This window comes from Hyperolius riggenbachi, chromosome 2, assembly GCF_040937935.1.
Source record: "Hyperolius riggenbachi isolate aHypRig1 chromosome 2, aHypRig1.pri, whole genome shotgun sequence".
NCBI classification, from domain to species: Eukaryota; Metazoa; Chordata; class Amphibia; order Anura; family Hyperoliidae; genus Hyperolius; species Hyperolius riggenbachi.
This window is the reverse complement of record NC_090647.1, coordinates 416,159,270-416,182,875: the sequence shown is the minus strand read 5'-3', so window position 1 is coordinate 416,182,875 and position 23,606 is coordinate 416,159,270. Positions and strand designations below refer to the sequence as shown.

The following is a 23,606-nucleotide window of genomic DNA, read 5'->3' as shown; positions in this document are numbered from 1 at the left end:
GCGGGTGATTGGGTGCCCGCAAGGGGCAGATTAGGGTCTGATCTGATAGGTAAAAGTGACAAGTGGTGATAGGGGGTGATTGATGGGTGATTGATGGGTAATTAGTGGGTGTTTAGAGGAGAGAATAGATGTAAACAATGGATTTGGGAGGTGATCTGATGTCGGATCTGTGGGCGATCTATTGGTGTGGGGGGGTGATCAGATTGCCCGCAAGGGGCAGGTTAGGGGCTGATTGATGGGTGGCAGTGACAGGGGGTGATTGACGGGTGATTGATGGGTGATTGACGGGTGATTGACAGGTGATTGACAGGTGATTGACAGGTGATCAGGGGGATAGATGCATACAGTAAACAGGGGGGGTGGTCTGGGGGGGGGTCTGGGGAGAATCTGAGGGGTGGGGGGTGATCAGGAGGGGGCAGGGAGCAGGGGGGGGGATAAAAAAAAAATAGCGTTGACAGATAGTGACAGGGAGTGATTGATGGGTGATTAGGGGGGTGATTGGGTGCAAACAGGGGTCTGGGGGGTGGGCAGGGGGGGGTCTGATGGGTGCTGTGGGCGATCTGGGGCAGGGGGGGAGAAATCAGTGTGTTTGGGTGCAGACTAGGGTGGCTGCAGCCTGCCCTGGTGGTCCCTCGGACACTGGGACCACCAGGGCAGGAGGCAGCCTGTATAATACACTTTGTAAACATTACAAAGTGTATTATACACTTTGTATGCGGCGATCGCGGGGTTAACATCCCGCCGGCGCTTCCGTATAGCCGGCGGGATGTTGCGGCGAGCGAGCGGTGACAGGCGCCGGCGGAGGATCGCGTCACTGATGACGCGATCGCTCCGCCCATGCCCTTAAATGGACCGCCGCCTCTGTGGGTGAGGCCGTCCTGCAGGGCTCCACTTCCCCGCCGCCCCTGTGTAGTGGGCGGTCGGGAAGTGGTTAACTACCTGTGTGGCTATTAGCTAAATATGAATTCCTAGTGGGAGTTCAGGAAAGGCTTGGCACACATTACGCTATAGCCTGATAGTGGGACACCAGCTTTTCTCTAAGTTGACCTGTCAATAAGCACATCTAGTTACTAGCATTGCAGACTATGGAGTCTAGTGGTAATACAGTGGCTTGCAAAAGTATTCAGCCCCCTTGAAGTTTTCCACATTTTGTCACATTACTGCCACAAACATGAATCAGTTTTATTGGAATTCCACGTGACAGACCAATACAAAGTGGTGTACACGTGAGAAGTGGAACGAAAATCATACAGTATTCCAAACATTTTTTAAAAATAAATAACTGCAAAGTGAGGTGTGCGTAATTATTCAGCCCTCTTTGGTCTGAGTGCAGTCAGTTGCCCATAGACATTGCCTGATGAGTGCTAATGACTAAATAGAGTGCACCTGTGTGTAATCTAATGTCAGTACAAATACAGTTGCTCTGTGACGGCATAAGAGGTTGTCTAAGAGAATATTGGGAGCAACAACACCATGAAGTCAAAAGAACACACCAGACAGGTCAGGGATAAAGTTATTGAGAAATTTAAAGCAGGCTTAGGCTACAAAAAGCTTTCCAAAGCCTTGAACATCCCACGGAGCACTGTTCAAGCGATCATTCAGAAATGGAAAGAGTATGGCACAACTATAAACCTACCAAGACAAGGCCGTCCACCTAAACTCACAGGCCGAACAAGGAGAGCGCTGATCAGAAATGCAGTCAAGAGGCCCATGGTGACTCTGGACGAGCTACAGAGATCTACAGCTTAGGTGGGGGAATCTGTCCATAGGACAACTATTAGTCATGCACTGCACAAAGTTGGCCTTTATGGAAGAGTGGCAAGAAGAAAGCCATTGTTAACAGAAAAGCATAAGAAGTCCCGTTTGCAGTTTGCCACAAGCCATGTGGGGGACACAGCAAACATGTGGAAGAAGGTGCTCTGGTCAGATGAGACGAAAAATGGAACTTTTTGGCCAAAATGCAAAACGCTATGTGTGGCGAAAAACTAACACTGCACATCACTCTGAACACACCATCCCCACTGTCAAATATGGTGGTGGCAGCATCATGCTCTGTGGGTGCTTCTCTTCAGCAGGGACAGGGAAGCTGGTCAGAGTTGATGGGAAGATGGATGGAGCCAAATACAGGGCAATCTTGGAAGAAAACCGCTTAGAGTCTGCAAAAGACTTGAGACTGGGGCGGAGGTTCAACTTCCAGTAAGACAACGACCCTAAACATAAAGCCAGGGCAACAATGGAATGGCTTAAAACAAAACATATCCATGTGTTAGAATGGCCCAGTCAAAGTCCAGATCTAAATCCAATCGAGAATCTGTGGCAAGATCTGAAAACTGCTATTCACAAACGTCCATCTAATCTGACTGAGCTGGAGCTGTTTTGCTAAGAAGAAGGGGCAAGGATTTTAGTCTCTAGATGTGCAAAGCTGGTAGAGACATACCCTAAAAGACTTGCAGCTGTAATTGCAGCAAAAGGTGGTTCTACACAGTATTGACTCAGGGGGTTGAATAATTATGCAAACCCCACTTTGCAGTTATTGATTTGTAAAAAAATGTTTGGAATCATGTATAATTTTTGTTCCACTTCTCACGTGTACACCACTTTGTATTGGTCTGTCACGTGGAATTCCAATAAAATTGATTCATGTTTGTGGCAGTAATGTGACAAAATGTGGAAAACTTCAAGGGGGCCGAATATTTTTGCAAGCCACTGTATGTGGATGCGTTATCAAGCGATTACTATATTCTGTTTGAACTGCAGTTGTACATAGATTGTTTTTTATATTGCACTTTATGAAGCCTAAACACCTTATGCAACTTGGCACATTCACTTGGGTATCCCCAGTGGAGGGCCGTAATTGGTGGGTGTGAGGCAGCGCCCCCCCCCCCTCGATCGGTAGATCGCTTAGCTGAAGCCTGTTAAAGTCTCTTTATGTGCGGCTATTTCCACGCCAGCTGATCAGGAGTGGCGTGCACCCTACTGGCTGCAAACTGTGTACGATACACTTGTATGTACAATACTCTGCGGAGAGAGGAGGGTGCAGGGGGGTCAACAAATGAGGACACAGGGACAGAGAAGGACATGAGGACAAGGGGATGCAACTTTTGACCTCTAAAAAACAATTATATCTTTTATAGTTTTTGAGATATTCCTGTTTTTTTGCAGCACAATTAAGCACAAACACAACACTACCCAACCATTCCAGTTTCATTTCCATAAGCAGTGGTATGGAGGCTGGATAATTTTCTGGGAAAACATAAGTGATAGTCTCTTTAAAACGAAAGTAGCACAAATCTAAATTTTTGTAGCACATATGGGCACAAACGTAGCACTATCCAAACATAATGAAATTTGTATTTGTGCAGATTGTGTGTGTGTGTGTGTGTGTGTGTGTGTGTGTGTGTTTTTTTTTTTTGGGGGGGGGGGGGAGTGGGGCAGCTTCACAGAGCTGTCTTCATCTGGGGTATTGGAAAAGACAGACTATGTTACCACATACAACATAACCTGCTCAACAATACCCTTTGAGTGTAGTTCATCGATTATGTGCTGGTGACTTGGATAAAGATTGATGAGGAGCTAGTTACATGAACTTGAATTAAAAACTGCAATATAAAACTCATCTATGCATGATTTTTCTTCCTGGAAGTACATTTAGGGAGGAAAGATGGGCACATTATTCCTCACTCCTAATATGCACTAACTTCAAGTAATTGTCTCCTCCAATCCACCAGATTTCACCCCACAATCCTAAAGCAATGATTTCACCAGAATAGTTCCTGCAAATCTGGAGGAACTGTTCCTGACTGAGACCATGAAGCAGGGAATTACACCAGAATAGTTCCTGCAGATCTACAGGAACTGTTCCTGAGACCTTGATTTTGAAGGTGAAGCCCAGGAGGGATCATGGATATTCCCACAGTGTGCTGAGAAAAGGGCTGTTTTGAGTTAGAGTAGATTTATTTATTTCAAAGGAAACAGTAGGTACAAGTATGAAGAAGCAAAAAATGAAGATATTCAGAAGTCTAGATTTATTATTAGATTCCATTGGTTAAGTCTATGAGACTTTTTCCACTGCATACACATCGATACAGTTTTCACTGCCTTGCCAATCACAAGGTTACTTGTTTTGTCAATCGTGGTGCTCCCTTTACACTGTTGCAATATAATGCAGTTTTACTTGAAATAATAATACACTGCCTGCAGTATGATTGGTGCAATTGCCATTCACTGCAATTAAATAGGACTTTTCAATTGCACCACAATAGGACCAAACATTCAGAGCAAGTGTAGAGGGAAAAGGGTTGTTTTCTTCCCTGTCAACTTACGTACTGAACCCCAGCTAGTCCTTCAGCTGGACCTTAACCACTTTAGCCTATCTGGACGAATATGTTCATCCAGATAGGCTGTGCTGCTGTCAGTGTGCGGTGCGCGCGCTCCCGCTGCCCGCCGTTAGCCTCCTATCAGTGAATGGGAATATAGTTCCCATTCACCGATCTAAGTCCCCCGCAGAAAAACCGTCAGTCTCTTATCAGACCATGGTGTTTCTGCAAAAAAAAAGTTCCCCGTCCTCTTTACAGTTCCTGGAGGCGTGATCGTACGCTTCCTTGACTTACTTGACTGTGGCCAAATAGTAAACTACTCCAACATGTATTTTTTAATAAATAAATACATTGTATTCCTTTAAAAAATTAGCTGTTTACTTCCCACGCCAAAATCCCCCCCCCCCCCAAAAAAAAAACAACATAAATAGTTACCTAAGGGTCTGAACTTTTTAAATATGTATGTCAAGAGAATATGTTAATATCATTTTTTAAATTATAGGCTTCTAGATAGTGATGGACGCAAATTGAAAAAATGCACCTTTATTTCCAGATAAAATATCTGCGCCATAAATTGTGATAGGGACATAATTTAAAAGTTGTAATAACCGGGACAAATGGGCAAATAAAATACATGGGTTTTAATTATGGTAGCATGTATTAATGTAAAAAAATGCACCTTTATTTCCAAATAAAATATCTGGCCAAAATCTGAGATATAATGCATTTTTTCCATTTCTTTCTTAATCTTACTGTTAAAATGGATTTAGAATAAATTAACTCTTAGCAAAATGTACCCTCCAAAGAAAGCCTAAATGGTGGCGGAAAAAAGAAGCTATAGATCATTTCATTGTGATAAGTAGTGATTAAGTTATTGGCGAATAAATGTGAGGTTAAAGTTGCTCAGATACAAAAAATGAACAACCTTGTGGGCTTAAGGCTGGTTTCACAGTGGGACGTTACAGGCGCACGTTAGAGCAGCCTGTAACGCAGCCCACCGCACAGTAATGAAAAATCAATGGGGCTGTTCACAGTGCGGACGTTGCGTTACATTGTAACGCTGCGTCACAAGACAACGTACTGCATGCAGTACTTTGGACGCGGCTGAGCCGCGTTAGACTGCTTGCACATGCTCAGTAATGTGGGGGAGGAGCGGAGAGCGGCCAGGCACATGGCTAATTAATATTCACTGCACGTTATGACGTGCAGTGTTTACTTCCTGGAGCAGCCGCTCTGTGCGGCGATTGGCCGGCGGGACCACGTGATGACGCATGCGCACAAGAGTGCGCATCACGGCATCACTGACGCCAGAGTGAGCTGCACAACGCGGCTCACTCTGACGTCCAGATCCAGCACCACCAGGCGTTCCGTTAGGGGGACGTTATGCGACCTTAACGCCCCCTCTAACGCAACGTCCTGGTGTGAAATTAGCCTAAGTGTTTAAAACGGGCAGTAAAGTGGGTCCAAGACCACTTATGCTAGTTTATAAAGTCTTAAGGGTTATTGATCAAGTTTGGGCATCAGGTTAAACAATCTACAGTATTACCTGGTTAGGAACCTCAAAATGCATGGATTAATGTGATTATTTCATGATGTGTAATTATGTAGATGTGAGTAAGACATTTAAAGATTCATCTTTTTAACTGTGTGCACAATCAACTTTTTCACTAACTGCAAAACACTTAACTGCAAACCGCTTGTAGTTAATATCATATTCTTTAACAAATTTCGTGCAGGTTAAACTAAGAGGTAACTCAAAATCCGAATTGGTGAGCACTTATCTGATACAACTAGGTGTAGTGATAAGAGCTTTGTAGCCGAACATAAAGTATCATGGTGGATCCCGGGATTACTTTAGATTTAAGGGTATACATCACCATATAAGAGAGGAAGAGATTTTAACAAAGCCATTCTTAAAAAAAAAAAAGGAAGATTTTTGGATGTTTGGGCTTGATAAAGCAGCACAGCTTAATGTTCTTTCATCCGCACTATGCACGCCTTACATAGCAGAGCTCGCTGCCATGTAAGGAGCTTGCCTTCCTTAGCTACGCACATTGCTTCCTTAGCAATGCGCGTAACATTAACTGCGGGTGGCCCTGCTCCTGTGAAGTATTGCTACTGCAATACTTCACTCACGGCTGCTACTGTGTTCATTTACATTGACAAAGTCCTTCAATATATCACAATCACTGTGTTATGATGTATGGAGCAGTCTCTCTTATGACAAAGCTGAATGATATGCAGTATCCTTTGAATCTTCAATATGAAGTGCCTTATGCTTATCCACAAAGAACAACTTCCACCACACCCACTGGTGGGTCAGATGTAGCCTTGAGACAGTTACTGGGTCACCCTCCACCTCTCAGGCATGTGTTCTGTGCATCACTGAAATCCAGCCTCTTCCTTTCATTTCGCAAAAAGATCTCCCCACCTCAATAAAAAGGGCCTCTTATAGTGTAAAACCATATGACATTTATTGAACTATAAAAACATATTGCACTCACTTTTTCCCAACTTGCTATATAGGCATAGAGTTTAGCTTGCAACGGGCTCTCCCCCATCTCGTTGGCTGCAGGCAGGCTCGGCCCTTTAGTTCCACAGCGTGATCTGCCGCTATGCGTGCCTCCACCCATGTGGAATGCCTACCGCTCGCTCTCTAGGCTGGACTCGTCTTGTTTCCATGGGTACACCCCGATATGTTTTTCCTCTTCCTTTTTGCATTGTAGCTACCCATGGTAATAGCAGATAACCAAGTGGAGACAGGCTTGTACTGTCCACTGGCCCTGTGGGGGTTAGTTGACTTTCAGGTGACCCTTTTTGTGATTACCCAGACTTTTTATCTCTGCCTCAGGATGGTTATAACTTCATCTGGAATACAGAGACTTTTAGCTAAATTATAATTACATGATTTACTACTTTTTCGAGTTATCCTGGTTCTCTATATTAGTCAGGTTTCTGAAACTACAGTTGTTTCTTACATTCCATATGTATCAATGCCCTAAACTCACCTGTGTTGCTTACCAAGCTCCCTGCATTTATCTACATAGTTTTTAAGTCACAGTTATTTTGATTGGGAAACTTCTTGCAAGTGTCAGTCTATGTTTTTCTTAGTAGCATGTTTTCATTTACTCATGTGGTCTTCTTTTATAGTGCATACCATATTACAGCCTGGGGAGTGCCATTTATTCTCTCTTGTCTGCCTCTTTTTGGAGATTATTATGGACCAGCTGGAGCCTGGTGGTAAGTATTTTATGCATGTTAATACTTGATATTTGTGTGAAAAACTCAACAAAAACACTAATGCCTATGCATGCTGTAAGACTTATATATATTTATATTTTGCCATACAGAGGACTTTCATCAAAGACCAGTGAAATAATCAGTATATATAATGAAGTATGTAAATTATGTGTGCACATCACAGTTCGGGTTACTGAGATAGGCTCACGGGTCAGCAGTAGTGATGGTCATCTGTAGGAAAACTCACAGAGAAAAATGTGATCAGTTTGGTCAGGTGATAGACATGCAAGTCTCTGATTTGCTATTCATGTGCTAAAGCAGGATGTAATAACAGTAAATCAGAACTCTGCAAATATATCAGCTGATCAAACAAATCATATGTTTCTCCATGAGTTCTCCTAAACATGACCATCACTAGTCAGCAGACATTACCTCGCAAATGCCACATATGCAGGGCTTGCAGTGAAATCATGCTCTTCACTCATTGCCTCCTCTTATATGGGATCTCTATGTAACTTCAGCCTTGTATTCCTTTGTCCATTGTACTTTTCCATACCACTTTCAAAGTAGCAGAGAAGCTGCTGAGTTCATGTCTCGGTGCAGCCACTTGTGGTCCTATACACAGTGTACCAAGTGTTGGGTGAAATGGAAGGAGTGCTCACTTTCCTGCCAATCAGATCTCACCTACTGACAATTATTTCAACAAAATGCTAATTCTGTAACACTGGACTCTTATTTATCATCTTGCCTGTGTAGTGTATTCCATACACTAAACAGATATTAGGAGTATATATGTTCTGAGCTATTACAGGAAGGCCCCACTGTCATAATGGAAGAAAAACAAAGAGTTTCAGTGAGTATAGTACAGTGCTGCATATTCTTTTTATACAATTTCAAAGAAAGATTACAAACTTTAACTTTGTAGTTGTCTTTGTAACCACTTCAATGGCTCCCATATTTTATCTATCACAGCTTTCCAATCCTTTATTAGATAGGCGCTCTTCAAAGCTAATGTTCACCTTCTCGGATGTTTCACTGTTAGTAAAGGTAAATAGGAGACATTGCCATTACTTACACAACTTCAATATTTGATGCAACCATTCTAGAGAAAGTCTTCTTGAAATAGGCAGTCTTGTGACCGAGGATTTATTCACTAATGCTTGCAGTTGCTAGGAGAGTGGGTGTTCCCTGGTGGGGGAACAGCTTCCTCTACTGAGCACAGCACCGTCCTGCCAACACTGCAGCTACAGTAGAGGCACAACTGACACAACTGTAGCTGCAGGGATGGACTCAAACAGATGATCTCTTACAAGCGGAGGGAGGAGGTGGGCTAGGTCAGGTGAAGTGTTGACAGGAAAAGACAGCACTTTCACTCTGTACTTGACTGCCTCATGGGTGGTTATGGGATCGGGATGTTAGTCTGATCTGCTTTCTGTTTAGTAAAATTGTTGTCTCAACAAGAAATTGGACTTAAAAAGCCAGCTTGCCATATAAGTTTGTTATATTTTTTTTTACAAACAGTATAATTGTGGACTTCACAAAACATTGTGTATTGCTAATTGATACAAAAATTATCATACACATTTACAGCAGAATATGGCTTTAACTGTTGCGATTATGATTTCTAGTCAAGCAAATTGTGCCCATTTCTGAACAGTATGTGCATGTGTTGTAGCAAGTCATTGTCATTTTTAAAACTGATAAAACAATACCTGGCATTTATAGAGGATGTTTTTTGTTTCGTTCAGCCGCCTCTATTCAGCATTGCAGTTCTGCTCTGGTTTCATGCTACTTTACACTTTTAATGTAATGTTCTATAAAGATAATAGAATGCTCTAAAGTTCTTGTAAAAAAGCCTTTGCAATAGCATGAATGCTGTTTGTGATAAACTGTAACCCAGACGGCTGATAAAACAATAGCTCCAAGGGGTTTGCGGCCTGTTATCAGATGATATGACCTAGCACAGTTACTACCTGTCTCATGGAATGTCTAAGATCACAGCTCATGGGGAGATACTACAAAGAGCCTATCACCTTTCTTGTAGCATCTTTCAACTCCACTAAGTAAATGCTGTTCTCTCTTCCAGCTGGATTACTGATGAGCATGTTGCCTGGAGATTTGTTATGTAAGTACTCTTCTGTTCTTGAAATTGATGACTTTCATTTAGTGTTCATTATACAAGAGAACGATGGCTATTGAAATCATAACTCTTTCTTCTGAACAAATTCACCCTATTTACCTCTTGAGACACCCTACATCTCAAATACAGAATGCAGAGGGCTGAACACAAGTAGCATTATATTAGTTGTATCTGTTTTAGCACTTAATTAGACAGTTTTTGTTATTTTTATGCTAATTAAACACATTCTCATTACTCTCAGATGCAATCTGTTTGTTTCATAAGTGTAACTGAAAGAGTGGTTGCAGTATTAGTTTCCCTGTCCACGGCCATTTATAAAAAAAATCTACGGGGGCAGTCATCACCCTTTAAATGTTCCTGCTGATCGGTGTCTTCAGGTCTCCTATGGTCTGCTCCTTACATGATCAAATATAGTTCTCTGCTGTGCAGGGAAAGTTATTATTATTTTTTTTGCAGGATAGAACCCTGATCTACGTTAAAGTACCATTGTTTTAGTAAAAATACTTTCTATGCAGAGTTTCTCTTTAAGGAGGATTTCTCTTAGAATGAAATAAAGGCATTTCTAGAAGCCCAATGTTCAGTAGAATATTGTGTGTGTCTTCCACAAGGCCTGAGCGCGGTATCAGCTCAAGATGTACCGACATCCAGGCGGCAGCGGGGTAAACATCAAGTGTTTTCATATTTCCTAAAGGTAAACAATGGCTAGGGAACAGAAAACAATGTTCTTTTAAGAATAAGTGAGCAGGTCAGTGGAAAATGGGATTTTCTAGTGCATGTGCAGTAAAGATTGTGCTGGTCATTCATCATATGATCCTGCCAGCCTATGGCAGGCTGAGTATCAGTGGACTCCACCCACTAGGGGTGAACCCCAGGGTTAACCCTTGACTGGCTGTTTATAAGGAACTTGTCTTGGGGAAATCACTTCTAGTTACTTATACTTCTGTTCACTTCCTAATTTCTTGTAACTTCCTGTCATCAATCTGTATGCTGTATATAGGCCTAAGTGCTGTCTTAGTGCAACGTAGCATAGATGTTCGTAAGAGAAACCCTGAACTAATCATAAGGACTAGTTCAAGATGCCTTGAAATGCTTAAAGAACAAGCGACACCCATGCTAACCTAGAAATAAAAAACACATATATAAGTAGATAAATACTACTTCTACTTACATAACAGATGTATTGTGCTATCCACGTAATGATTCCTGTGAATTTTATAAAGGAAAAGCAGAAAATCCTATTCTAGGCAGTGGCCATCTTGCCAAGCTAATGATGACATCATATCCTCCCTGACTCTTGTTTCCCCCCCTCCCTTCTCTTGCTCATTGTGTATTCATTAGCTGCCCTCCTCCCAGAGTCTTCAGACACTCCCACTGAGGTGTATACTAACAACTGCACTGTCTTTTTTTTATTTACACATCCAATCACTGAGTCACCTCAGCCTTGCTTGTAAACACAAGTAATCAGGGTGTTTCTGATAAGCAGCCAGGCAGGGAAATAAATGGAAGAGGAGGAATATAACAAAGATAAAAAGAACTCCCAGCATTCAACTCTTTGGCACTAGGGCCAGTGCTCCTAAAGTATGTGATAACTACAAACCATAACAGCAGACAAAGTTTTGCACGTTTTGAATGCAGGATTAGCAACTTTATCACTTAATACAATCAGACCAGTTGCTGTTGAAATTTGATTTTTATGGTGACAATACCGCTTTAAGATGACTTACTACAGATTGATTGCTTTGCTGAGGTATTAACATGTAACGAAGATAAGATTACTGATGAACACACCTGTATATCTGTTTTGCCGAATAAATTCCTTAAAGCTTGAGACGTTTGGAATCCACTTTTGAGTTGAGATATCTACCAGCTCTGGGAATGTCGTATCGCTGGGTGCAGCTATAAGCTAAGCTGGTGCCGAACCGAAGGTGTTTTGTTGCCCATAGCAACCAACAAATTACATTTTTACAGAGAGCAGCATATCTGGCTCACCCCAGTTCAGTTTATAAGTAAGCATCTCCACATGTTGCTGCAAATTACTAAAATATTCAGTAAAAGTTGTAGGAGTATAGTGCTGATTGTTCAGTAGTTATAATCAATATCCATAGTTAAAGAACAGCCCCATACATGCATATACTTTATTATGTTTATTTAATGTATTCTAAAACCTTGTACCCACCTGGCGATACTCACAGTGATGTTACCCGACATCGAGCAACATCGTTTAATATAAGCATGTTAAAAGGATGTTGCCTCCCACGGCGATCGCGCATCGTTAAGTGATGAAAATGGTGGATTGGATCGTTAAGATCCCCAATTTACTTCCCATCTACGCCCCTTGTGTGGTCACAAGCAGAAAGATGCGACCGTCGTCAAGGGGACGTCGCTGGACCCGTTGGGCAGTGAGTACATAGCTTAACCACTTGAGGACCGTGGGCTTTAACCCCCTTAAAGCGGATCCGAGATGAAAAACTAATTATAACAAGTAACTTGTCTATGTATCTTATCTAAAGTTTAGATAGTTTACACAGCAAATATAGCTATAAACAGCTTCAACCGAATATTATTGTTTCTTCCTGTGAAACAATGAGAGCGGCCATGTTCTGTTTGTCATCATTACACACAGGCAAAGCTGATCTGCATATCCAGCCCCCAGCCTGTGAAACTCCACGCCCCTCTCCTCCCCTCTCCACCCCTTGCCTCTGAAATCTCTGCATGGTCAGTGTGTGCTGGGGGTGTAATTTGAGGAAAGTAGCTACATTTACTACAACACAACATGTGGAAGGAGAGGCATAACTTAGTGTTGGGCGAACAGTGTTCGCCACTGTTCGGGTTCTGCAGAACATCACCCTGTTCGGGTGATGTTCGAGTTCGGCCGAACACCTGACGGTGCTCGGCCAAACCGTTCGGCCATATGGCCGAACTAAGAGCGCATGGCCGAACGTTCCCCGAACGTTCGGCTAGCGCTGTGATTGGCCGAACGGGTCACGTGGTTCGGACCCGAACGCGCTCTGATTGGCCGAACTGTCACGTGGTTCGGGTAAATAAATACCCGAACCACGTCATATCTCCGCCATTTGTCTGTGGGTTTAGCTTTGGGTAGGCAGGCAGGGTAGTTCGCGCTCCAGCCACGCTAGCCAGGGTCCCCCCCAGTCATTGTGTGTCGCTGCTGGGAATAGTAGTACACCGCTCGCTCAGCATTCTGTTTACTGCCACTCTGTGTACCTCGCTCAGCCACACTATATAGCATTCTGTTTACTGCCACTCTGTGTCTGCTGGGAATAGTAGTACACCGCTTGCACAGCCACACTATATAGCATTCTGTTTACTGCCACTCTGTGTACCTCGCTCAGCCACACTATATAGCATTCTGTTTACTGCCACTCTGTGTCTGCTGGGAATAGTGGTACACCGCTCGCTCAGCCACACTATATAGCATTCTGTTCACTGTTCTGTGTCTGCTTGGAATAGTGGTACACCGCTCGTTCAGCCACACTATATAGCATTCTGTGTACTGTTCTGTGTCTGCTGGGAACAGTAGTACACCGCTCGTTCAGCCACACTATATAGCATTCTGTGTACTGTTCTGTGTCTGCTGGGAACAGTAGTACACCGCTCGCTCAGCCACACTATATAGCATTCTGTTCACTGTTCTGTGTCTGCTGGGAATAGTGGTACACCGCTCGCTCAGCCACACTATATAGCATTCTGTTCACTGTTCTGTGTCTGCTGGGAATAGTGGTACACCGCTCGCTCAGCCACACTATATAGCATTCTGTTTACTGTTCTGTGTCTGCTGGGAATAGTGGTACACCGCTCGCTCATCCACACTATATAGCATTCTGTTCACTGTTCTGTGTCTGCTGGGAATAGTGGTACACCGCTCGCTCAGCCACACTATATAGCATTCTGTTCACTGTTCTGTGTCTGCTGGGAATAGTGGTACACCGCTCGCTCAGCCACACTATATAGCATTCTGTTTACTGTTCTGTGTCTGCTGGGAATAGTGGTACACCGCTCGCTCATCCACACTATATAGCATTCTGTTCACTGTTCTGTGTCTGCTGGGAATAGTGGTACACCGCTCGCTCAGCCACACTATATAGCATTCTGTTCACTGTTCTGTGTCTGCTGGGAATAGTGGTACACCGCTCGCTCAGCCACACTATATAGCATTCTGTTCACTGTTCTGTGTCTGCTGGGAACAGTGGTACACCGCTCGTTCAGCCACACTATATAGCATTCTGTGTACTGTTCTGTGTCTGCTGGGAACAGTAGTACACCGCTCGTTCAGCCACACTATATAGCATTCTGTGTACTGTTCTGTGTCTGCTGGGAACAGTAGTACACCGCTCGTTCAGCCACACTATATAGCATTCTGTTCACTGTTCTGTGTCTGCTGGGAATAGTGGTACACCGCTCGCTCAGCCACACTATATAGCATTCTGTTCACTGTTCTGTGTCTGCTGGGAACAGTAGTACACCGCTCGTTCAGCCACACTATATAGCATTCTGTGTACTGTTCTGTGTCTGCTGGGAACAGTAGTACACCGCTCGTTCAGCCACACTATATAGCATTCTGTTCACTGTTCTGTGTCTGCTGGGAATAGTGGTACACCGCTCGCTCAGCCACACTATATAGCATTCTGTGTACTGTTCTGTGTCTGCTGGGAACAGTAGTACACCGCTCGTTCAGCCACACTATATAGCATTCTGTTCACTGTTCTGTGTCTGCTGGGAATAGTGGTACACCGCTCGCTCAGCCACACTATATAGCATTCTGTTCACTGTTCTGTGTCTGCTGGGAATAGTGGTACACCGCTCACCCGTCACTGTATAGCATTGTGCTCTGTGTCGCTGCTGGGAATAGTGGTACTGTATAGCATTTCTGTACTGCCACTGTACTGCTGCCAGTCAGCGTGTACTGTAAGGATAAGTGAAATGAGGAAGAAATCCGGTGAAAGAGGGAGGGGCAAGGGAAGAGGTGTTTCCCCTGACGGTTCACGTACAGGCCACAGGGGAGCACCCAAGAAAACCCACTCAATACCACCCATGTTGTCCAGGACAACAACCCTCACAAATCCAAAAGAACAGGACCAGATAATTACTTGGATGACCTCTCAAGCGTCCAGCAGTGGGTTAAGCAGCACCAGCACATCACGCACGAGGTCCGAGTCCTCAGCCAGTTACAAGGAGCCAGTGGGCACAAAGCTGACACAACCGGCAGCGACACCACGCACACAACTGCCAGATAACCAGTCCGATGAATTACCTCAGGACACAATGGGGTATTCGCAGGAGCTATTCACAGCCCAACAAACTTCCACCTTTCAAAGGTCAATGGAGGAACAGCCAGAAATGTTGTGCCTGGATTCACAACCGTTAACTGTGGGAAATGTACCGCGCACTGAAATACGAGGCGAGTCCGAAGAGGACTCGGAAACCCAAATCCCAGAGCAATTTGGGCAGGAGGGGTTGCAATTGCAGGAGGTCGGCCGACAAGATCTGGAAGACGACGTTGGAGTGTGCTGCGCAGAGGTTGTTGTGGGGAGCTCTACTCCACGGCGGTGGCCCACAATGACATATGACGAGTTTGAGGAGATGGAAGAGGAGGGTATGGACAATGTGGACAGAGACCCAGATTTTGTTTGTGAACGAGAACATCGCCGTCGTAGCAGCAGCACAGATGAGTCTGTTGAAGAACACACTGCTGCACGAGTTCGCCTTGTGCCACAAGGTAGGCGGCGCGCAATTTCAGGCACCACAAGCGTGGAAGTTCAAGTGAGAGGCAAAAGAGGAGCAAACAGAAATCGCCAGCAAGGAGGCAGGTGCTCCAAAGTCTGGGCTTTCTTTGAAGACTGCACTGAGGATGTTACCATGGCGATTTGCAAGGTGTGCAAGACCCGCCTGAGCAGGGGGAAAAATATTAACAACCTCTCCACCACCAGCATGAGCCGTCACATGCTATCCAAACATCCCACTCTTTGGGCAAACGCGTCAGGACAGGGTACCAGAAACAACACTGCCTCCCTTGGGTTCACCAGACCCGCCTCAGCAGCAGCAGTAGCCCAGCCATTGCGTGGTTCACAACATTCACAAACATCAGACGACGCTGACACTGTCACTTTCCGGAGTAGTGCTCTTGAGGTCTCCCAGTGTTCATCAAACACAACAACCAACAGCCCTTCCGTGTGCAGCGCTACGGTTCAGTTGTCTGTGTCGGAGATGTTTGAGCGCAAGAGGAAATTGCCAGCAAATGACCCCCGGGCCGTGGCAGTAACAGCCAGCATAGCCAAGCTTCTGGCCTGCGAAATGCTGCCATATCGATTGGTGGAGACAAACAGCTTCAAGGGCATGATGTCAGTGGCCATCCCACGTTACGTGGTTCCCAGCCGCTACCACTTTGCACGCTCTGCAGTGCCTGAGTTGCATGAGCACGTGGTCAGCAAAATAACCCGAAGCTTGAAGAATGCCGTTGCCTGCAAGGTTCACCTCACCACTGACACCTGGACGAGTGCGTTCGGCCAGGGTAGATACATCTCCCTTACCGCGCACTGGGTGAACCTTGTGGAGCCTGGCAGCGATTCCTCACCTGCTACGGCACGGGTGTTGCCCACGCCACAAACAGCTGCACCGCCGTCCCTCCCACTGGATAACAGCAGCACCTACCTCTCTGACTCCTTCTCCTCCAACGCATCTCAAAGCTGTACCTCATCCGGAAACGCTAACCCAGCAGCAGTAGGATCGTGGAAGCAGTGCAGCACAGCTGTTGGCATGCGTCAGCAAGCGTTGCTGAAGCTAATCTGCCTTGGGGATAAGCAGCACACAGGGGAGGAAATTTGGAGGGGAATAAAGGAACAGACGGATTTGTGGCTGGCACCGCTGGACCTGAAACCGGGCATGGTTGTGTGTGATAATGGGAGTAATCTCATTCGCGCTTTAAGGTTGGCTAAGCTGACACACATCCCTTGCCTGGCGCACGTGATGAACCTAGTAGTTCAGCGGTTCCTGAGGACATACCCAGGCGTGCCCGATCTGCTGTTGAAGGTGCGTCGAGTGTCCAAACATTGTAGAAATTCCAGTACTGCTTCGGGGGCACTCGCCAAGATGCAGGAGCGCTTCAATCTCCCCCACCATCGCTTGCTGTGTGATGTCCCTACGCGCTGGAATTCTACGCTGCACATGCTAGCCCGCTTTTGCGAGCAGAAGAGTGCAGTGGTCCAGTACATGACGGCGCAGTACCGAGGCGCATCCGGCCAGCTGCCAAGCTTCTGTGGATCCGATTGGGCCAACATGTTGGACCTCTGCCAAGTCCTCCAAAATTTTGAGCAATCCACGTTGCTTGTGAGCAGTGACAACTCTTCAGTCAGCATTACCATACCACTGCTGTGTTTACTGAAGAGGTCGATGTTAAAAATCAAGGAAACAGCTGTCATGATGCAACTGGGGGAATCTGAAGGAGAAAACGATCAGCGTGATGGTACCAACATCAGGCCATCCGCCTCAGGGAACGCTGGCCCCAGCAGCTATGACGAAGAAGAGGAGGAGGAACAGCTGGAGTTGGAGCAGGAATTTCATGCCACCACTGACGAGGGCCAGAGCGGTGCACGTTGGACTTCCACAATTCAACGCGAATGGTCAGCAGAAGCAGACCAGGAGGAAGGTGACGACTATGATGCATCACAACAACTATCACAACGCTCACAAGAGGATGATGAGGATTCTGGTAGGACTCTGGCACACATGGCTCAATTCATGCTAGACTGCATTGAACGTGACCCACGCATTGTGCGCATTCTGGACAACACCAATTACTGGGTTTATACCCTTCTGGATCCACGGTACAAACACAATGTTCCAAAACTGCTTGAAGAAAGAGTCAGACAGGTCAAAATGGAAGAATACCAGCAGGCCCTTGTGGAGACTTTAGAGAGGAGATTGACATCCTCCCCCTCCTCTAGCCAGTTGTACGCAGACAGACTGACTTCCGCAAACCCAGGACGACCAGGAGGGCAGCAAACAACGCAAGCCGCAGCTAGTACCCAAAAGGGAATGGTATCGGCAGTGTCCTTGGAGTGGGAAAATTTTCTGACACCCATGCAGCCGCAGCCCACTGAACAGCAAGCGTGCAGATCCACCTCCAACACCGATCGCCTGGAGAAGATGGTCAAGGACTACATGTCAGATGGCGTAGCTGTGTCGAACCATCCATCTGCACCCTTCAACTATTGGGTATCGAAGCTAGACACCTGGCACGAACTGGCAATGTACGCAATAGAGGTGCTGGCTTGCCCGGCAGCCAGCGTTATGTCGGAACGCTGTTTCAGTGCTGCCGGAGGCATCGTCACAGATCGGCGTATCCGCCTCTCTACAGACAATGCAGACCGTCTGACTCAAATTAAAATGAATCAATCCTGGATTGGAAATGACTACGCAACACTCCAGGACCCCAACCAAGTAACATGACCAATGAACATCTGGGATGGTGTTGCGTTTCCGGGCCCTGTTTATTGAACCTCTCATCTGTATTACATTTATGACTGCATGGCGGCAAAAAGCATTGCTGCTATATCCGCACGCTTTTTGTCCACATGCAAGGCCTGGGTTGTTGTGTCTCACAAAGCGTGGCCTTCTCCTCCTGCGCCTGCTCCTGTTCCATCACGTCTGCTGCTGCTGGGTTAGCGTTGCCGCGTGGTCCCTGTTTATTGAACCACTTATCTTTATTACATTTATGACTGCATGGCGGTACAAAGCATGCTATCCGCACGCTTCTTGCCCTCATGCAAGGCCTGGGTTGTTGTGTCTCACAAAGCGTGGCCTTCTCCTCCTGCGCCTCCTCCTGTTCCATCACGTCTGCTGCTGCTGGGTTAGCGTTGCCGCGTGGTCCCTGTTTATTGAACCACTTATCTTTATTACATTTATGACTGCATGGCCGTACAAAGCCTGCTATCCGCACGCTTCTTGCCCTCATGCAAGGCCTGGGTTGTTGTGTCTCACAAAGCGTGGCCTTCTCCTCCTGCGCCTGCTCCTGTTCCATCACGTCTGCTGCTGCTGGGTTAGCGTTGCCGCGTGGTCCCTGTTTATTGAACCACTTATCTTTATTACATTTATGACTGCATGGCGGTACAAAGCCTGCTATCCGCACGCTTCTTGCCCTCATGCAAGGCCGGGGTTGTTGTGTCTCACAAAGCGTGGCCTTCTTCTCCTCCTGCGCCACCCTCCTCCTGTTCCATCACGTGTGCTGCTGCTGGGTTAGCGTTACCGGTCCCTTTTCCTGGAACCTCTTATATGTATTACATTTATGACTGCATGCCGACAAAAAACATGTTACCTGTGCAAAGAAAACAGACATTTCCCGCATTTAAAAGACAGTTTTCCCTTTGAAACTTTAAAATCGATTTTCTCAAAAACTATAAGCTCTTTTTGCTAATTTTTTTTTCCTCTTGTACCCACTCCCAAGGTGCACATACCCTGCAAATTTGGGGTATGTAGCATGTAAGGAGGCTTTACAAACCACAAAAGTTCGGGTCCCCATTGACTTCCATTATGTTCGGAGTTCGGGTCGAACACCCGAACATCGCGGCCATGTTCGGCCTGTTCGGCCCGAACCCGAACATCTAGATGTTCGCCCAACACTAGCATAACTGCACAAATATATTCAAGGAAAGAGTCAAATCCTTGTAATCCAACCTAATTTTTCATTTATAAAACTATATTTTGTATTGTAACCAGATAAAAGTATTACTCTGCAGTGACAATGATTTCTTGCTTATTTGTAATTTTTGTTATGGTGGCAGCAGGTTTTTTCACAAGCAGTCCATCTCAGCAGAGCTAGGAGTGATTTGTAAGTGCTGCACCCAGTTATCTGACGAATTCTGTATATAGGTGCCCATACAAGTATAGATTTCCACCCACTGTGGCAAATAGATCAATGTTTCTCTATGATCTGAATTTTCATTGCTCTGTTTGATTCAGTATAATGCTATAAGCTGTCGATCTTTCGACTGTACAATCAATCACCAATCTTACCACTTATGTAGTATAAGACACTACCTAAGGGCCCATTTACACTTAGACACGCAAAACGCCTGTGATTTTTGCCTCCATGTTGCGGGAGTGATTTTTCTGCAATTTCACGCGGAAAAATCACTGGACCGTGAGCGATTTCTCCGCGATCGCGTTAAGCGCTTTTATAGCACTGAAATGCAATCGCCGGGAAATCGCCTGAAAATGGTGCAGGTGACCCGTTTTTGTTTCGCGTTTTTGGGCGATCTGCAGCAATTAGCACAATTAACCCAAGTTAGGTCTGGTGCACACCGAGCGGCTTTTTCAGCGTTTCTGCAGCCGCTTGCGGCTGCGGATCCGCTTGGTCAATGTATCTCAATGGGGTGGTGCACACCAGAGCGGGAGGCGTTTTGCAGAAACGAATCCTCCCGGGGTGAGGCATTTTTTGGATTGCGGATGCGTTTCTGCCTCAATGTTAAGTATAGGAAAAACGCAAACCGCTCTGAAAAACGGCAGTTCAGAGCGGTTTTGCAGGCGTTTTTGTTACAGAAGCTGTTCAGTAACAGCTTTACTGTAACAATATCAGAAATCTACTACACCAAAACCGCTACACAAAACCGCAAAATGATAGCTGAAACGCTACAGAAAAATAACAAAAAGCTTTCAAAATCTGCTAGCATTTTGCGGATCTGCTAGCGGTTTTTGGTGTGCACCAGGCCTAAGAACAGGCCCATAGGGTTTAATTACACTAGCGCTTTCAAAAGCGCTAGTGCTTGAGCGTTTTGCCGAAATGGCCATGTGAATGGGTCCTCACAGTAAGACACAAGTCACAGTGAACCTCTTGGTGCTATAATACATGGATGTTGGTAAGATTGAAAAAATGTTAGTCATATTGCATAGTGTGTGGCCACCTTCAGGGCCCTTTCACACCGAGGCGAGGCGGTGCGGTATTTTTACCATACTCCACTGCCGTGCATTGTAACTCTATGGAGACTTTCATATTACGGCATTACGGTGCTACGTAAGTGATGTTTTCGTCGCATCCTCGACGCAGGTCAAGAACTGCATTACCGCGGCGGTGCTCCATCAAGTTGCGGCGATCTTCGTCCGGAAAACAAGTTAGTGTATGGCGACGCCATAGGCCCAGTGCAAATGTCCCCACATGATATGCAATAATATCACCTCATTACAGAGCGTCTGACTCCCCTAAATGACTGACAGCAGTGGGCCCCTTAGCGCAACTGTCCCCACATAATATGTAATAAAATCAGACCTCATTACAGAATGGCTGACCCCTCTAAATGACTGACAGCAGTGGGCCCCTTAGCGAAACCGTCCCCACATAATATGTAATAAAATCAGACCTCATTACAGAATGGCTGACCCCCTCTAAATGACTGACAGCAGTGGGCCCCTTAGCGCAACTGTCCCCACAAAATATATGCCATAATATCATCACCTCATTACAGAGCGGCTGACCCCCCTAAATGACTGACAGCAGTGGTCCCCTTAGCGCAACTGTCCCCAGATAATATGTAATAAAATCAGACCTCATTACAGAGCGGCTGACCCCCCTAAATGACTGACAGCAGTGGGCCCCTTAGTGCAACCGTCCCCACATAATATGTAATAAAATCAGACCTCATTACAGAATGGCTGACCCCTCTAAATGACTGACAGCAGTGGGCCCCTTAGCGCAGCTGTCCCCACATATTATGTAATAAAATCAGATCTCATTACAGAATGGCTGACCCCACTATATGACTGACAGCAGTGGGCCCCTTAGCACAACTGTCCCTATATAATATGCAATAACATTCTACCTCATATCAGCGCAGCATGGAGGAGAGAAAAACAGGGACACCAGGATGGGGAATAAGAGAGGAAAAAGGAAATCAGAGAGGGAAGAGGAGATAAAGAAGCAAACCAAACAAGAGAAGTTAGAAAGAGAGGAAATCTATGGTGATGATGATGAGATAGCAGCACAATCCAGCAACTAACAGGTTACATTTGCTCTGAATAAATCATCAGCTGCTTCCCCCTTCCTCTGACATGGTTTGTGACTGTCTGCAGGCTGGAGAGGTCATGAACTCTGAAGTGTTGGAGTCTGCAGCTCTGATCTCTGTGCCTCCTGATTGATCAGTTCACTGGCCGGGCACATCTCTGCAGATCAGCACGGAGACTCCATGTAAAGAGCGAGGCAAGCAGTGCCCTGTCACAGCACTGTATACTGCAGGAAGCTCCTGTGTGAAGTATACAGAGCTGTGACAGCCAAAGTGCTGCTCGCTTCCCTAATTACAGTCACCACGCTGGCTGATCTGCACATTACCACATGGCCGGGCTGGCTGGTAACGCCCCCTCCTCCTCCTCCTGCAGAAGCCTCCTCCTCTCCTGGCTGAGCTCCCAGATGCTCTTTCGGCATAGAGCAGAACGCCGAGGCACTGGCCAGGCACTGGGGGAGGGGATACATTAGTTTTACAAAAAATTAGATATCAAATAAATTAAAAAAATCTTTTTGGGGGAAGAATGTCCAATAGAATATGTATAAGGGACTTAAAATTAAGGCAGCAATATTTGTTCTCGGATCCACTTTAGGGACCAGGCACTTTTTTTCCATTCAGACCACTGCAGCTTTTACGGTTTATTGCTCGCTCATACAGCCTACCACCTAAATGAATTTTGGCTCCTTTTCTTGTCACTAATAAAGCTTTCTTTTGGTGCTATTTGATTGCTGCTGCGATTTTTACTTTTTATTATATTCTTCAAAAAAGACATGAATTTTGGCAAAAAATGATTTTTTTTTAACTTTCTGTGCTGACATTTTTCAAATAAAGTAAAATTTCTGTATACATGCAGCGCGAAAAATGTGGACAAACATGTTTTTGATGAAAAAAAACCCATTCAGCCTATATTTATTGGTTTGGGTAAAAGTTATAGCATTTACAAACTATGGTGCAAAAAGTGAATTTTCCCATTTTCAAGCATATATGACTTTTCTGACCCCCTGTCATGTTTCATGAGGGGCTAGAATTCCAGGATAGTATAAATACCCCCCAAATGACCCCATTTTGGAAAGAAGACATCCCAAAGTATTCACTGAGAGGCATAGTGAGTTCATAGAAGATATTATTTTTTGTCACAAGTAAGCGGAAAATGACACTTTGTGACAAAAAAAAAAAAAAAAAAAATTTCCATTTCTTCTAACTTGCGACAAAAAAAAATGAAATCTGCCACGGACTCACCATGCCCCTCTCTGAATACCTTGAAGTGTCTACTTTCCAAAATGGGGTCATTTGTGGGGTGTGTTTACTGTCCTGGCCTAATTGTAAGCACCACTGTAAAGCCTAAAGGTGGTCATTGGACTTTGGACCCCTTAGCGCAGTTAGGCTGCAAAAAAGTGCCACACATGTGGTATTGCCGTACTCAGGAGAAGTAGTACAATGTGTTTTGAGGTGTATTTTTACACATACCCATGCTGGGTGGGAGAAATATCTCTGTAAATGACAATTTTTTGATTTTTTTTACACACAATTGTCCATTTATAGAGAGATTTCTCCCACCCAGCATGGGTATGTGTAAAAATACACCCCAAAACACATTGTAATACTTCTCCCGAGTACGGCGATACCACATGTGTGGCACTTTTTTGCACCCTAACTGTGCTAAGGGGCCCAAAGTCCAATGAGTACCTTTAGGATTTCACAGGTCATTTTGCGGAATTTGATTTCCAGACTACTCCTCACGGTTTAGGGCCCCTAAAATTCCAGGGCAGTATAGGAACCCTGCAAATGACCCCATTTTAGAAAGAAGACACCCCAAGGTATTCCGTTAGGAGTATGGTGAGTTCATAGAAGATTTTATTTTTTGTCACAAGTTAGCGGAAATTGATTTGTATATTTTTTTTCACA

The 23,606-nt window shown here is 45.2% G+C and overlaps 1 protein-coding gene across 7 annotated transcripts in view; it reads left to right on the top strand.

The window, feature by feature from the left end:
• Positions 1-23,606, top strand: part of LOC137546880 (cyclic AMP receptor-like protein A) — an 836,868-nt gene that overhangs the window by 467,598 nt on the left and 345,664 nt on the right. For all 7 annotated transcript variants that reach the window (XM_068269866.1, XM_068269867.1, XM_068269868.1 and 4 more), the window contains 2 exons: positions 7,467-7,556; positions 9,643-9,681. In XM_068269866.1, the coding sequence (XP_068125967.1) occupies positions 7,467-7,556; positions 9,643-9,681 (129 nt within the window). The remainder of the gene's footprint in view (positions 1-7,466; positions 7,557-9,642; positions 9,682-23,606) is intronic.